The 16,044-nt window shown below is 39.0% G+C and overlaps 1 protein-coding gene across 3 annotated transcripts in view; it reads left to right on the top strand.

The window, feature by feature from the left end:
* TERB1 (telomere repeat binding bouquet formation protein 1) overlaps positions 1 to 15,603 on the top strand; it is a 20,358-nt gene extending 4,755 nt beyond the window's left edge. The window contains exons 6-21 of one of the 3 annotated variants that reach the window (XM_027701957.1): positions 37 to 97; positions 186 to 301; positions 702 to 824; positions 1,377 to 1,529; positions 2,587 to 2,718; positions 4,008 to 4,133; positions 5,092 to 5,249; positions 5,994 to 6,343; positions 8,044 to 8,105; positions 9,143 to 9,235; positions 10,501 to 10,671; positions 11,137 to 11,217; positions 12,297 to 12,410; positions 12,800 to 12,912; positions 13,604 to 13,657; positions 14,711 to 15,603. In XM_027701957.1, the coding sequence (XP_027557758.1) occupies positions 37 to 97; positions 186 to 301; positions 702 to 824; positions 1,377 to 1,529; positions 2,587 to 2,718; positions 4,008 to 4,133; positions 5,092 to 5,249; positions 5,994 to 6,343; positions 8,044 to 8,105; positions 9,143 to 9,235; positions 10,501 to 10,671; positions 11,137 to 11,217; positions 12,297 to 12,410; positions 12,800 to 12,912; positions 13,604 to 13,657; positions 14,711 to 14,740 (1,937 nt within the window). In that variant the 3' untranslated portion in view covers positions 14,741 to 15,603. Of the gene's footprint in view, positions 1 to 36; positions 98 to 185; positions 302 to 701; positions 825 to 1,376; positions 1,530 to 2,586; positions 2,719 to 4,007; positions 4,134 to 5,091; positions 5,250 to 5,993; positions 6,344 to 8,043; positions 8,106 to 9,142; positions 9,236 to 10,500; positions 10,672 to 11,136; positions 11,218 to 12,296; positions 12,411 to 12,799; positions 12,913 to 13,441; positions 13,658 to 14,710 lie in introns of all 3 variants that reach the window. The other 2 variants (XM_027701956.1, XM_027701958.1) reach the window with 2 other exon arrangements.
* The last annotated feature ends 441 nt before the right edge of the window (positions 15,604 to 16,044 follow it).

The raw sequence follows: 16,044 nt of genomic DNA, 5'->3' as shown, positions 1-16,044 counted from the left end.
CCATGTCCGTGGAGTCTTGTGTGTGTTCTCTTGTAGAAAATGGGCAAACCTATGTCAGAGACACGGGCTGCATCAGCCTGCTGCTGCAGCTCTTCAGGTGAGCACACAGCAGTCAAACACACGGGAGATACTCTGATGAGGAGTGACCTTTCCTTGACTACCTGGGCCTTGTTTGTCCCTGGCAGAACAACCCTGTCCCGGTGTGGGCCGGACCTGTCTGACGCGCACACGGAGCAGCGCTACCAGCTGTGGAGCTCGGTGTGCAGCGCCCTCTGTGCCTGCGTCAACAACCCCCAGAACGGTGCGTGCTGCTCTGCTCGGCTCGGCTCTGCTCTGCTCTGCTCTGCTCTGCCCTGCTCTGCTCTGCCCTGCCCTGCTCTGCCCTGCTCTGCCCTGCTCTGCTCTGCTCTGCTCTGCTCTGCCCTGCCCTGCTCAGCTCTGCTCTGCCCTGCCCTGCCCTGCTCTGCCCTGCTCTGCTCTGCTCTGCCCTGCTCTGCTCTGCCCTGCTCTGCCCTGCTCTGCCCTGCTCTGCCCTGCTCTGCTCTGCCCTGCTCTGCTCTGCTCTGCCCTGCTCTGCTCTGCTCTGCTCTGCCAGGGTTTAAAGTTCTTCTCCACAGGGGCAACAGTTGGATTTCATCTTACTGTCCAACTGACATTTCACCTTACGTTTGAATTGGGGTTATTTGTGTTTGTTTTTCCAGAAGATAATCAGAACATTTGCTGTTCAGTTTTCCCGGATGCCAAGGAGTGGCTCGAGAGTTGCACAGAGCCCGACATAGTTCGGCCCATTTGTTCATTTGTTGGTCTCACAGTTGCAAATAACTGTAAGTGCAGCTCAAGCTTTACAGAGTTTTGCTTTTGTTAAAAGTAAGTTTAATGAGATTGTTAATTTTTTTTTGGTCAATATCTACAAATTCATTTGCTGTTCTTCCAGCCTTTGCTCTGAAAACTATATTTCACCATCCTTACTTACACTACATTGTGCTTAAGTCCAATGTAGTGTAAGTACAAAATAGCCACAAACCAGTTACATTTTGTAAGGTCAGTAAAGATTATTTTGTTTTGATTAGAAGTATTTTATAAATAAAAGTCATTATTACATCACTGAAAACAATTATTTAGGTAGAACTTGGGCATAATGTTTGCTATTCGTACGCTGTATTAGGCTCATTGTTTCCTGTAACTATTTCATATGACAGATACTACATTTCTTGAGATTAATATATATTCAACTTCTGTTGTATGGCTGGAAATGTAATGATTGATACATGCACAGAAAAACTATGATGAACCTAATTGTCAAAATGCTAAAGTAATTTGCAAACTGTATTACTTAAAACACTTTTTTTCTTTTTTTATCTTTTTTTTTCACTAAGCATATGTGCAGAAATATTTTGTTTCTATTGGAGGACTGGATACATTAGCTAAAGTTCTCCTCGAGCTTATGCATGATTCCTGTTTGAGCCACTCTGGCACAAAACTTGCAGTAGTAGTAACCAAGACTCTGGATGCCTGCATTGCTAATAACTGTGAGTGCAAAGACAGCTGTCATTTTCTATATATGCTAATTTTAAAATGTTTAAACTCTTGTGTTGGTGGAAAAGTGATATAAATGGATGCTAAAAGGCCAGTAAGTTGTAAACATCCCAGTTGATGCTGCAGATTTTTTAAAAATTCAAATGCCCGTTTGGGGGGTGATCCAGTTCATCTGAGGTGGGTTACTTTCCCATTGTTGCTAAAATAAACAGTGACATTTAAACCATACTGAAAAATGAGAAGTAAGATGCTAGAGCTAGTTTTGGGTAAGCTGAGACCTGGGTATGGCAATCAGTTTGGATCCTGGAGTTAGGCCTATGCTTGAGTAGTAAACTTTGTGAGCTTTAGGAAGTAACTCAGAGGTGGGGCTGGGCAGGTGTGGGGTGTGTGCAGGACAGACCTTTACTCTGATGTGCTGCCTGGGCAGTGCCATCCTAAGGAAGTCTCTGTGTTCCATCAGAACATTTGGAGAAGCCTGTGATCTGATGACTCTGTGCTGTTGGCCATGGTTGTTACATTTGACACTTGTGCCATAAGGGCTCACTCATGGAAGCTCACAGAAATTTGAAAACATACACCTGCACTAGTTCTGAGTCTACTTTCAGATCAGTTGTTATGTGACAGGATTGAGCTTCAGCATGGATGGACCAGCAGTGGTGTTCCCACTTTCAGGAAGAGGTTACCCTCTAGCAGAAACATTCCTGGCTCTTTTTGTGGCAGATACTCTCTGTGTCAAACCTTATTCACCTCTTTCTTGCTCTGCACTGGAGCTGATGAATGATGTGGAGAAGCTCAGCGGAGATTTACAAAACCTGCCCATTGCAAAGCCCTTGTTTGTCAGATGTCACAGCTCCAAACCCCACAGGGTGGGAGGAAGGGCAGTGCTGGATTTGGGAGCCCCAGGAGGGCTGTGGGAATCTGAGGGGTTAGAGCCAGAGAGGAGCAGAACTGTGCAGCCCCAAGGCTTGAAGAACAGCACTGTGCACTTGGGTGATGCCTGTACACTCATTATCCAGCTTATTTTTCTCCTGATTATTTTGATCATCCCAGCTGCCATGGGGGTTGTCTTGGCAAAGTATCACACCGTGGCAGAGCTGCTGAAGCTGCTGGGCAACGAGACACTGAACACAGGAGAAAAAATCAGCATTATTCTGACAATTGGACACTGCACTGAAGTTTGTGGTAAGATCTGTTCTGTCAGCTGCTGCTAAATTCTCACACACAAACTCCTTCAGCAAGACTGGAACGTGAGGGAAAGTTCTGTTAAATAACGTAATGTTAATAGTCAGGAAAAAAGGTTTTCTATAATATTCCATCTTTAACATTTAAAACTTGTTAGCAGATGGTGTCTTTAAGAGCTTTGAAAAAATAGACTATTATGCAAGAATTCAGAGCTGGGCTTAGGTATCACTGGGTGGAATTAATCCAGACCTAAAAACTACTACAGTATAAACATACCAAATGAGTTGTCTTGAGCTCTCTTTTAATGGTCCTTGATATATACAGGTTCTGTCCATTGGTTATATAGCTATTAATTTTTTTAAAGGCTATATAATAGCATTGGTTTTGAAATAACAAACAGTAGGTAGCCCTGAAATCTTTTTGTCAGGCTCCTCAGGGCTCCATGTTCAAAAATTCTGATTGATTATCATCCTCTGAATGTCAATAACGTTCAATAATTAGCTCAGTAGGTCATAAGTCTATTTTAAAAGACATTTTTGCATGAAGAATTAATTGAAACAAAGCTTAATGGAAAATGTTTTTTGAATAGAAATGTGATTAAACCAATAGAATAAAAGTTTCTCTTAAAATGTCAACACAAAATAATCATATTTCATCTTTTTATTCCTTTTTTATCACATTTAAACAACGCAGAACTATTTTTATCAAGTTGCCAGTTTGATGAATACATATGCAAATGAGTGAACAATAATGAATAAATGAAAATAAATTAAAATAGTAAATAAATAAATAAAACATAAATCAATCAATAAAAAATAAAATTTATCTAGTGACATAGGTAATGAAGAGGAAGAGAGTGGTTAGACCAGGATTAAACTATTAAATTTACTACAGTATTGCTAGTTATAAACTTTAAACCTTTGATATTTCTGCACCTCAGGGCTTACAGAAATGTAGTGTAGTGGAGGAAAAGAGCTACAGAAACCACAAATCAAATGTTTTAGGCAATAATTAAATGAATTTGGAACTCCATCATATAATTTGTCTCGGTCATCCTTCAGTTTTCTTACAAGAAGTTTGATTTATGGCCAAACCATCCTGTGTGCTGTAAAGCTCTGCTGCTGCCATGCAGGTACTGGGTCATTGCAGCAGCCTTGGATCTGCAAAAGGAAAATATCTTTTTCAGAATCTCCTGGAAAACTATAAGTGTGAACTCCTAAAATTACTGTAGGATTGAGTGTGTTTGAGGCTGAACCCAATCTCTTTTCCTTTATAATGCCCCATTTTAGAAGAAAACCAGTGTGAACTGCTTCAGAACAATGGCCTTCCACTCATGATTCAGGTGTTAACAGAATCTCAGGATGAGGAACTGATCAAAGCTGCTACTTTTGTGCTGCAGAACTGCAAACAGATGAGTAAGTTTGCTGTTTGCTTTAAATATGACAGTGATTATTTCCATCTCTGTGTTCTGCTGCTTTCCTAAATGACTTTAACTGTGGCAGCTCTGTCATTCTGTGCACTCCCAGAGGGGTTTGTTTTCTGCAGAGAAGTTGCCACCAAACTGTGGCATTTAGGCAGAAAAAAGAAAAGCAAAACTGTCACCAGTGTTGCAGTAATACATTTGTGAAACTTATAAATGTAGGGCCAGTTTTTAAAAGCTTTCCTTTCTATAAATTATGTGGAAAATAAGAGCAGTGTGGGTACTCTATTCCTGGGGATGTACGTTATAGGGAGAGAATACACCAGTAGATAATCAAACCTGAAATCACTGTGATCACAATCATTTTGCAATACTAAGAAATCTGGCTCTTTCTTTTGAAAGTAGGGTGTATTTTGGGGCACCCTGGTTAAGTTTTTTATTAATTATCTGTACAGTTCTACCAGTGAAACAGAAAGACACCCTGTCCTCTAATCTCTACAGCATGGAATGGTTGCAATTGCTAATTACTAAATTTCATGTATCTACATTTTTGTACTGAAATCATAACTGAGAGTTTGGTTTAAGATTGAGGGGGTGTGGTGATTTGCAGTGTCCATTTATATGGAATTGTTTTTTCAAAAAGCAGAAACTTATACTAGTAAAGATCCTATAGAGTTAGGATTAAGTCAATGAAAAAGTAATTTTTTACACAGCATCATTGTGCAAGCAGCTCATAGTAACTGTAACTGCAATCTCACCTCTTGTAACTGCAGTTTGTATTTGAAGTGTGTTAACATTTATATGTACATTTAAGTTTTATAAAAATTATTATTCAGAGATTACACTTTGCATTAAATTATTGGAGCTGTCCCGCAGCATAATAAAATATAATAAATACTAACATGTTCATTGATAAAATTTTAAGTATTAATGTTGTTTTATATTTTATAAAGCTGAACAATTGTCTCTGAAAATAAATGATAATTCATTAAGTGTGAGCAATGAAGAAGAACTGGATGTGCAAGTCAGGAAAAGAAGTCTACAAGACTACTGGAAGAAAGCAAATGAAATTTTACACAGAATAAACTTGATTGAACAAGAACATGCTGAGGTTGGCCTATTTACCAAAGTAGTATAAAACTAAGCAAATCTTTACAGAGTTTAGGGAGAAAGTAAACCCTTGGGATAATTTCAGTGTGAGCTAAAAAAGCAGGAAAAACATTGGATGTGTGTGAAACTCCAACCTGCAATTTTACCATTATTGGAGATCATACCTAGCTACTTGTGTGCAGGGCAATCAGAGAATGGAGGCATCTGTATCTTATGAAGCATTTTAGTTTATTATAAACCCAGATTTTCTACAAAACAGAGATAACTAGATTGGAGAAACAAGAAGTTGAATTTATTTTTAATTGCTGGACATTCAAACCTGTAATTTTAATATTTGCATGCATGAAATGCCCATGATTGTACAGCTATGGTGGGACAGATGATAAAGGAGGATGTGAACATAGACTGAAATAAGATTGTTTCATATTTTCCTTGTGCTTTATAGCTGCTTGGTGTCTCTGGGTTTGGAACAGTGAGTTTATGAGTTACTTAATGAGTTACTTAATGAACTCTGCAGTTCATTTCTAGCAGTGCCTTGCATTAGTAGCAAATTCCTTAATGATTTCCCTTGAACACCTCCAGCAGCACTGCTGTCCTGGGGCTCTCTGCTCAGTCAGGCTTTTCTGAAGCTTCTCTGGGATTTGCTTTACCTTCAGAGTTAGGCTGGTCTAGTAGTTAATCTTGTTATTAGATTTATTTAAGATTCTGCAGAGCTCATATAGTCACAAACTATTTTTCAATACAGGAAGGAGTGCAAGGGGGAGTGTTTGTGGATGGATCCTCAAATCCAGCCAATTCTGAAGCATTGAAATCCCATGAGGTGAATCCTGCTGGTCCAAAAATGTACCTGGAAAGAGCACATAAAGAAGATCATAGCCCACAGTTGACCTTGAAGTTGGATGATCAGGTTCTTGCTCCAGCTGTAAATTGTCCCCCAAGAAAAAGTGAAGCAGTGAACACCACAGATGCAGCTTCTGCTGGACAGAGCAATATTCCACGTTCAGGGAATGAACTGCAAACAGACAGAGCACTGCAAAGTCACAGTGGGAATGACAAAACTGCCCATGTAAAAAATCAGTCTGTTCCTCAAGCAAGGTAAGTATCCTGCACCAAAGCAGAAATACTAAATTGCCTTGCCCTAGGAATTTCCAAATTGAATGTCAGCCTTTAAATTATCTGTTACTACTTGTGTCTTTTTCTTCTAGTGAAAAGACACAGCCCTTTGGTGGCCCACTAGAGGATACTCTGTGGGAGTGTCTGTGAGATCACAGGTTGTAGACACTGCAGTAACAAAAGCTCCTGATCTTTTTCTCTGCCTGGTGGGTTGTACAGAGAGCCCCTTCCAGGCCATGTTTGCAGCACAGTGGGGAGAAATCATCCCTGGCTTTGGCCTCAAAACTCTCACTGATGTAACAGAGAAAGATCTGACCCACTGGTTTGGACCAAACCCCAAGGGGTTCTATGATGGGCACTCCCCAGGAAACCAGCAGGGAGAGAACTGCTGGAAAAAACATTGAAATTGGAGTGGCTACAAACAGAGGAAAAAGTTTTCCCTCCTCCACTTTTCTCCCCTCATGTTCCATTGTTTCTTTGCATGGGGAGAGAAAGTCATTCCCTGTTTAGTCATTCCCTGTTCTCTTGCTCATTGCTCTCACACAAATGGTGACTTTTCTCTTCTTTTGTGCTTCTGATGCTTATCCTTCCTATTGATAATAAATAAATTATTGATAGGCAGCTTGCAATGATAAACACAGAAGCCATTCTCTTGGATTTGTATCAGGAATATCCCTCAAGATATGCAGTGGCAGAGTTTGAGCAAAACCGTGTTTCTCTGGTTTTTTTTAGTTTGTTTTTGTTTGGTTGGTTTTGCTTTGGTTTTGCTTTTTTTGTTTGGTTGTGGTTTGTTTTGTTTCATGGTGAGTTGTTTTTTGGTTTTGGGGGTTTTGCTTTTGGGGTTTTTTTCTCCTTTGTTTGGTATGGGGATTTTTTGAGTCCCACATTGTTACTGTGGGGTTTTTTATGTGTCTGGCTGCCCCTTGCTCTGTGCAGTTCCCTTATATGCATTATACTGTTACTTTGCAACTACCCCAGAAATTCCCAAGAGCCTGGATAATTGTCCATGGTACATTCAGGTGAATTTTGCTTTGCTACTGCTCAGCATGATTTCACACAACTTCTTTATTTCTGCTCTGGCTTTTGAGGCACAAAACTACTCTTTTTTTAAAGAGAAACCAATCAACCAACCAAAAAGCTCTCTGCTTGCCTGTGTATTTGTGTGAAAACAGGAGTTAGTGAAGGATGACCATGGATTAGGGTCTTTGCTCCTGCAGCATTCCCAAGGAGTGAGTGACACACAAATGCACCATCAGGGTATCACAGGAACATGTTGGTTGCACAGGAGTTGACCAGTGTAAGCAAAGAACAAAACCAAATACTTTTTAGAGCATTTGCTACAAATGGTGAAGGCTACAGTATTTTGAAGACTTTGTGTAAGTTTTATGTGAATCAGAATTGCAAATTACCCTGGAAACCAGCATCCCTGGAAAACTCTGCATTCCATGGTGAACAGCCCTGCAAGGAATGCTGATCACAGGCCTCTGGGAAACAAATTCCATACTGGGTGCCATAAGCCCAGGAACTTGGCATAATTAGAATAATTTTTTGAGAGCTTTATCTTTCATATATTTAATATGTTCTTTTTTATATTTCCATTGGACTGTGTCTAATAATTTACAGGTAAATGTATGTTGTGGCATTTCATTCTTTTTAATTTGTTCCCACTCTTATCTTCCCAGTGAACAGTCATTTCAGCCACCAGCAGAGCCTGTTAGAAATAGGACACAGACATGCACAGCAGGTACAAACAGCTAAACATATTCCCTTCTTAGATGATTTTGTTCTTAATGAGTTTTTAATTAGTTTTGTGTATTTTATCACTACTTTTTACCAGTTGTTATGTATCACTAGATGACAGAGTGCATTATATGCAATTAATATCCTTTGACTGGTTTGCACAGCATTGGAATTTTATATTGTACACAATTTTACCAGGAGAATATTTATTTTACTTTTCTTCTAATACATATTGTAGCTTTCTTTTTTTTTTTGATTGATTTTAACTATCGAAATGAATGTATCATAGACAAATGTTTCAAGTTTGGTCTGAATGCAGTTTAGTCTTTAATCTGTACTGAGCAGTGAAAGGCATTAACAGAAAATGCAGGAGGAGGCTGGTTTGGTTCTGTCCCTGTAAGACTGGGGACAGGACCTCCCTGGGAGAGTGACTGTTTTGCCTGAAGCTGTTCCTACATGCTGAACATGTGTTTAAGATGAATGGTTTTCAGATTTGCACTGATCTTAGATCATTTATTACATTATTTATTAAATTTATTCCAGAATTGGGGTCTGTCCAATCAAATCTTTATTCATCATTTAGTTTCCTGTTAATTCATAAAATTTATAAGTGTTCATTAGATTAGTATTTGCCAGAATGGTGGCTTTACAGATGACAAGCTGCCAGATTATACCTTTTTAACTGAGAGTTCATATTATTGCAGTACATCACATTCTTCAGCATCACATTGCAAACAGAAATAAAGTTTATAGGGCTTAGTTAAGTTTACAGGGTTCATTTGCTGTGTTCAAGTTGAAGTAATATCCTTTGGGAGAGGGATGAAAAAGCACTGAATTGAACATCATTATTCTGGATTTACAAAAGTGTAAATGTGGTGCATTTAACTCGAGGAATTTAATTTGGATTTTCTGCTGTTATGTTTATTAACCTTTAATAATTTACAAATAGAAAATGCAGTTGAATGTAGACACACTGATGCATGATTACCATGGCAGAAGAAGGTTCCATTTTCTTAGTGTGATTTTTCCTTCCTCATTTAGATCAAAATTCATCCTGCTCAGAGATAACCAGGAAACACAAAAGTGCTTCAGCAACATCTTCATCCCATAAAATGGCAGATTTAAGGTGTTCAGGTAAATATTACCTCAGGTTTTTCTTTCCTGAGCACACAAAAGAAGCTTTAAAGAGTCAGTAATGCAGTCAGTTACTTCTGACATTACAGAAATTTTAGCACATCTGTTCTATTACCTATTATGTAAATCTTAACTGTTTCCTTTTTCTGCCTCTAAAACAAAAGCTAAATATTGAAATAAAGCTGCCATTGCAGTTTAGGTGCAGGTATCTTAATGTGGCCTTGCTAACAAACACTATACAGGAGCTTAAAAGATTACACTTCTTACAAGAATCCTTGAGTGGGTGATTTCCTCCTTTCTCTGATGGGAAAGACAGAGGAAGAACACATTTCCTGCTCATTTCCCTCAGTGATTCTCCTGCTAAGCCTCCTGGCTGTTCTGCAGCCCTTCTATTAAGCACAGGCACTCAGATTTTGGGTAATCCAGGACTCCAGACCTCAGTTGCTACTTGCTCAACGTGCTCTGTCGGTAGGTCATAAGAATGCTGCTGGTGCTCAGGATTTGTAAGTGGATTTTGTAATCAAGCCTGTGTTTCAATATTAAAAAAACCAACAAAACAACAAACAAACCCCAAACAAACCCCAAAGCAGCTCATAACCAACCTTTGAACATTATTTTTATCCAAGTTGTCAAACTAAATTCAACCTGAGCTTTAGCACTGCTTGAGCATTGCACATATTGCCCTTCTTATGATTCCTCACACAAGTTCTCCTTCAGCTGATGTAACTTAGTCATGAGAACATCCAGGAATAACTGAACCATAAATTACCTTGGGAACGTCCTCAAAAATAAACAGGAAGGCTTCCTGTGAGGGAATTCCTGCCTAAGCTGGACTTATCATTTATTCAAATTAATACAGATAACTGTTGAAACACAAAGTTTCAAAACATAGCAAAGACATATCTTATATTTTGGCTCCTGGATAAATGTGCAAATGGAACTGAGGCCTCTTTCTTCCCACCCCACTAATATTTTTACTTCTGTGGGGGAATCTGTGCCTCATTCAGTCCTTCTGGAGTTGAAGTGCAGTTTAACTTGGTCTTGTAAAAGATTGAAAACTATTTTTAAATTTTTTTAAGATAGAAATTACAAACCAAGTAAGTATTTTCAATTAGATACATAAAAATGAAACCTCTTTGCAATGTTTCTATGGAAAACCAGAGGTCAAATTGCAGATCATAATGATCAAAATGAGATGCTGGACTCAGTGTTGGCTTCTGCAGCATCTCTGCTTGCTATTCTTCCAGTATCCCCTGTTTTTGCAGGCTGTGCAGCAGGAGGGCTGTCCTTCAACAGTCAAACCTTCACCAAGATGTTACAAAGTTGTCAGCACCGGTGTGACCATCACAAAGTCATCCTGGAAGCTGAGGAGAGATACAGGGAGGAGCTTCGCCGGTCGGCTCTTTGTAACAGCAGCAGACACAGGACCCACGAGAGTAACCATGGAGGTTTATTTTTAGCAGTTGTAACCATTGTTTTAAATTGTATTTCAAAGTCAGAACTTTTTGTGATCTGATCCTGACTGCCCTGCTGTTTTAAACCCGCTCATTTCATTTGATTTACCAATGATATCACTAAGTGATATCAGAACTGGCCACTTTTGTTTTGAGAATCTTTTGTATTTCTTGGCAGTGGTGACAGATCCTCCTGACAGGCTTTGATGAGACTGTGATGTTTGCCAGTCCAGAACTAGGGAAGGGAATGTATCATAATAATTTGAATTAAGTGTGAATGGATGACATCATAATATAATATATACATATGGGTCCAAGATGCTTATAATTCAAAATGAATAAAATAAAAGCACATCCTCTATTTTTCTGGTTTAAAGGAGGTATTTTGAAAATTAAACAGTTACTACTTACTGACATTTGTACTGGTGTTCATCTTATATTTTCCAGAAATAGTGCTGGCCCCAGTGAGGAAAGACAGGCTGCATACAGAAATATCAACATTTAGGAGCAAAAAGGATAGTTTCCAAAGTAAGGGCTGGATTTGGCAATTAATGCAAAAAGCCTTTATTTTCTGTTAATCTTTTGCAGAACTTTACCATGGATAGAGAATTATGGTGTTTTTTTTTCTTCTCCAAATTCTATATATAATCTATATATTAGTGAATAATCTATATATTAGTATGCCAGAAAATGTTATCTACTTATTTGCTGGGAAGTTTTGAATAAGAAGTTATTAACAAGGCAGAGATGGGAAAGGGAATATAAATTCCACCAGTTTCTGCAGTGCAGTTTAGGAACCCTGTGTTTGCAGAACCATCAGCTGCCCATAAACCCTGGTGTTCTTTATAACACACAAGTGCCCCATTTGTAGCAGAGTCCACACCTTTTAGAGATTTTATTCTGTAACATAGCAAAAACATTAATGTTATTTTTTCCCCTTACTCTGCTAATGTATATTTTTACACAATTCAGCCATTTTTTTCAGAATGTGGTGGGATTGGGTACCTGCAGAGCTCCAACTACAGTCATAATTACTACATTCACCAACTAGTAACCAACACTGTTTCTTATGATTGATGACCAGAATTTTTCAAGTAGGCTGAAGCAGTTCTCTAAATCAGTACTCCAATTCTAAACCATTAATATTCCTTTAAAATGCATTCTCTTTTGAAAAATTAGCCCACCCATCAGCAATTTATTTTTAATACTCTATTTTCAAAAACCTTCTTTACATGGTTCCTTATTTAATTAATTTCCAGTAAAAGCTGGTTGGTTGATTTATAAATTTGTTTGGTTTTTTCCCCTCCAGATTCAGAAATTAATTTGTCTGTGATAGGTATTTTAAAATTTAAAAAAATCCCCCCAAAACAACTATATTTTATCTTGAGAGTCCTTTGCAGCAATATATTAACTTTAGCAAGTAAATATTTTCTGTAAACTGAAGTAAACTGAATTTCCCAGTCTTTCTTCCAAGACCACATGGTAGTATATGGCTCAAAAGATGGTTCTCCCTTAAATTTTAATTCCTAAAACATGACCTGTGTTTTGTGGTTTGTTTTTTTCTAAGAAAGATGTGCAATGTTTTATTGTTTGGGATTTCTTTTAAGGTATTCTTTTGACTCCAAGTAGAAAAACCAAGCCTAACACTTCAAACAGAGATGAATATCATAAAAATATTTGGTGGACTGGCGACTATAACTTGACACCTGCCTATGAAAAGTGTGAGTATTACCAGAAAATCAATTCTCTAATGTGCATAACTTAAAGATCAGGTTTGCATTTAGGTCAGGGCACTGAGAGGAGCAGCTGTCTTGTTATTGGGGACAAATGGCTAAGGATTTAAATAAACTCTTATAGCTTTAATCATGGGAGTTACTCAAACATCAGTAGTACTATTACTTGCTCCTTGCTTCCAATGCACAAATAATCCTCCTGTGTTAATGTCAACGATGAGAAAAAGATCTAAGGGGAATGAGATATTACTAATACAGCAACATTTACATATTCAGGTTCATTAAAAGAAATGCTCCTTTAAGCACTACATTTAGTTTTCCAGTAGATTTCAGTTAGTTTAAAGTAACCAAGAGCCTCCTTGTTCCCAATTCCACAGCTTTCCAAAAAACCCAAGATGCCAACTTGAAGAGACAAGGAGTCAAAGAAATGTGCCCCCAGAAACGTCAGCACTTCCCAGAAAATTGCATCCATGCACTGGACAAAGATGAGGTGAGTTGTGCAAAGCCTCACATATTTGTAGATGTCCAAACAAAAGCACTGGGAATTGCACAATTTCTTTTTAAGTCACCTTTAACAGGAGCCCAGTAGCAAAATGAACCTTAGTAAAAGGATATTGCTGTGTTGATTCTACTCCAGTCACAGTGATTTATCCTGAATTGAGTTAAACATTTTTCAGCTGACAGTCTTTTTCTGAATAATGGATATTGGAGGTATGATTTTTCCTGTGTTGATGAAAACTTGCACAGTATAGAAATAACAGAAACCTGAAGGCATAAACCTACTAAAGGTACAAACTATGGAGGTACAACAGAAACAAATGTAAAGATCACAGAAAAATACTGTATTTCAGTGAGTGACAGTGAAGAAACCTTGAAGAGCCATTGTTGCCTTGACTGTGTGATCATTTCTTTACAACTGCTCAAGGGTGTATTGCCAGTAATACCCTACTTCCACATGCCAAGTAGTCTGTAGATTGACAGATTGTAATTTGTAATTACACCAAAATAAATATTTTCAGAGCAATGAAATATGTCCCCTGGACATGAACACAAGAACCTTGAACAAGAGAAGAAGAAGAACCCGAAAAGATTTCACGACTGAAGAAATTAACTGTCTTTTGAATGGAGTAAAGGAAATGGGTAATCACTGGAATTTAATTTTGTGGTCTTACCCATTTCAGAAAGGACGGACAAGTGTTGATCTTTCCAAGAAGTACTACAGGTTACAGAAGCAGGTAGCCACAGTTTCATTTTCTACGAGTCCTAAATGCTGTGAGCTCAGTTTTCATAATTTGCCCCTGAACTGATTTGCAGAAAAAAACAGGCTTTCAGGGTTTGCAGCCCATGGCATTGTGCTTTGTGTCAGTTCAGTGCTGTGCTACCAATGGGAATGGTCTCTTATGTAATTCCATCAGGGCTTGTGCTTGGAGAGAGAGAGCTAAAGTAGGAAAATATCAGAGAGCCTTTGAACCTGCCAGGGTACAAAGAGAATAAGAGCGTCAGCTCAGGACTCTGAACTAATCCCTGTGTTTATCAGGAAGTTGGTATTTCCTCTGTTCAACCTCTTTTCCTGGTGCTGGTTTGTGACTCTCTGGCAGTTTCCTGGGGGTTGATCAGTACAGGCCTCACACAGAGGTGATGTCTGGGGATGGAGAGGGAGCACTGGTGCCCTGCCTTGGATCCAGGGAGCATTGCTGCTGTGCCTTGGATCCAGGGAGCACTGCTGCTGTTCTTTGGATCCAGGGAGCATTGCTGCTGTGCCTTGGATCCAGGGAGCATTGCTGCTGTGCCTGGGATCCAGGGAGCATTGCTGCTGTGCCTGGGATCCAGGGAGCATTGCTGCTGTGCCTTGGATCCAGGGAGCATTGCTGCTGTTCTTTGGATCCAGGGAGCACTGATGCCCTGCCTTGGATCCAGGGAGCATTGCTGCTGTTCTTTGGATCCAGGGAGCACTGCTGCTGTGCCTTGGATCCAGGGAGCACTGCTGCTGTTCTTTGGATCCAGGGAGGATTGCTGTTGTTCTTTGGATCCAGGGAGCATTGCTGCTGTGCCTTGGATCCAGGGAGCACTGGTGCCCTGCCCTGGATCCAGGGAGCACTGCTGCTGTTCTTTGCATCCAGGGAGCACTGGTGCCCTGCCTTGGATCCAGGGAGCATTGCTGCTGTGCCTTGGATACCATTGGCATGGTTAAATGACAAGCCTTTGTCTACTGCAAGGTGTTCTATAATTGTGCAGTGCTTTGGGTCAACAGTTGTTTTGATATTTTCTCTTTTATCTCCATTTTATAGATGCAAAAAAACCCCAAAGAACATCAATAATGTTGTCCAAGAGTACTTTGGATTTTGTTGCAGAATAGTGAAGAACAGCCTTTATAGCAGCAAGAAGAACATATGCCCTTGGAGATTTAGATTGGCTTGGACTCATGTTTTCCAGTGATAACTGAAAATTTCATTTACTCTTATTTGACAGTTTCTTTTATACATAGGCAACAAAATGCTTATCAGCAAAAATTATTTTTTTAAACTTAATCTAACCTTCTTGAGCATTTGACACATGTAAGTTTTGATTTAACTTTTTATAGTTTGCCTTACCCTTGTATGAAATGGCTGTATTGCTAAAGTGAATATTTTATGTCCCAAACTGCTAAGTGTTAATGTTGTTGCATCTGAATTTGTTTTCTCTTAATAAGTGAAATGTTTAAAGCAGGTAAAATATTTTGTCATGTTTTAATGTGCTGTATGTGCAGAAAAATGTATCTGTGCCAGAAAACACTGGTAAAACACTGCTGCATGTAGGAGGCAAATCTTTGTTACACTAAGTACTCACTGCTGAACTAAGCAGGGACGGATAAAATTTGGCTTCTGTTCACAGTTGGACAATTTTTGGTGTATTATTCAGGTAAGTGAGCAGAACCCCTATTTCTGCTAATGACACAATATTTATAGTGAAAGCCTTAGTAACTTGATTTTTCAGTGCTAGCCTTAGTATTTAATTTGTATTTTTTACCTGTTCTGATAAAGGACTGAGAAATCAATAGTTAATCTTTTATGGAAAAGGTTTAGTTATCATATTAGCACTAGGTTTTCACTGTGATGTAGCTTAAAGGCTTGGAAACAAGCAAGATAACCAAAAACTGAGAGACTTGCAGTAAAGATGATGCCAATAAATGCATCCTCTAATATTTTCAGCTGTTGCAACTTGGGTTTTATATTATTAAAATATTCGAGCATCTGTAAAAGATGTCTTTGAGTGGAGCTGTTGCCAGCAATGATGTTAAATATTGGTGTAACTATTCGCAGGGTGAGCCAAAGGACTCCTGAGGCTGAGTGGGCACAAAAGGGACATTTGGGTCCCTTACACACCCCAAGGACTCAAAGCCAGTCCAGACAAGCTGCTACTTCATCTATTGACTGAATGTGTGTTGTTAATCCATATTATTCTGGCCTAAAATATATTTCAAGTGGATAAAAGTGTAAATCTTCCCTTGACACACGGTCAGAATATCTCCATACCATTTACATCACCGTAGGTATGATTGAGGCTGGGAAGGCCCTGTGGAGCCCATGATCTCATCTCCTCCTCGGAGCAGGGCTGATTGCAAAGTTAGCAAGGTGCTCAGTGC

The sequence above is a fragment of the Neopelma chrysocephalum genome, unplaced genomic scaffold (genome assembly GCF_003984885.1).
Source record: "Neopelma chrysocephalum unplaced genomic scaffold, ASM398488v2 Primary Assembly neopelma1_176, whole genome shotgun sequence".
Taxonomy (NCBI): Eukaryota; Metazoa; Chordata; class Aves; order Passeriformes; family Pipridae; genus Neopelma; species Neopelma chrysocephalum.
This window is presented reverse-complemented; position numbering and strand designations above follow the sequence as displayed.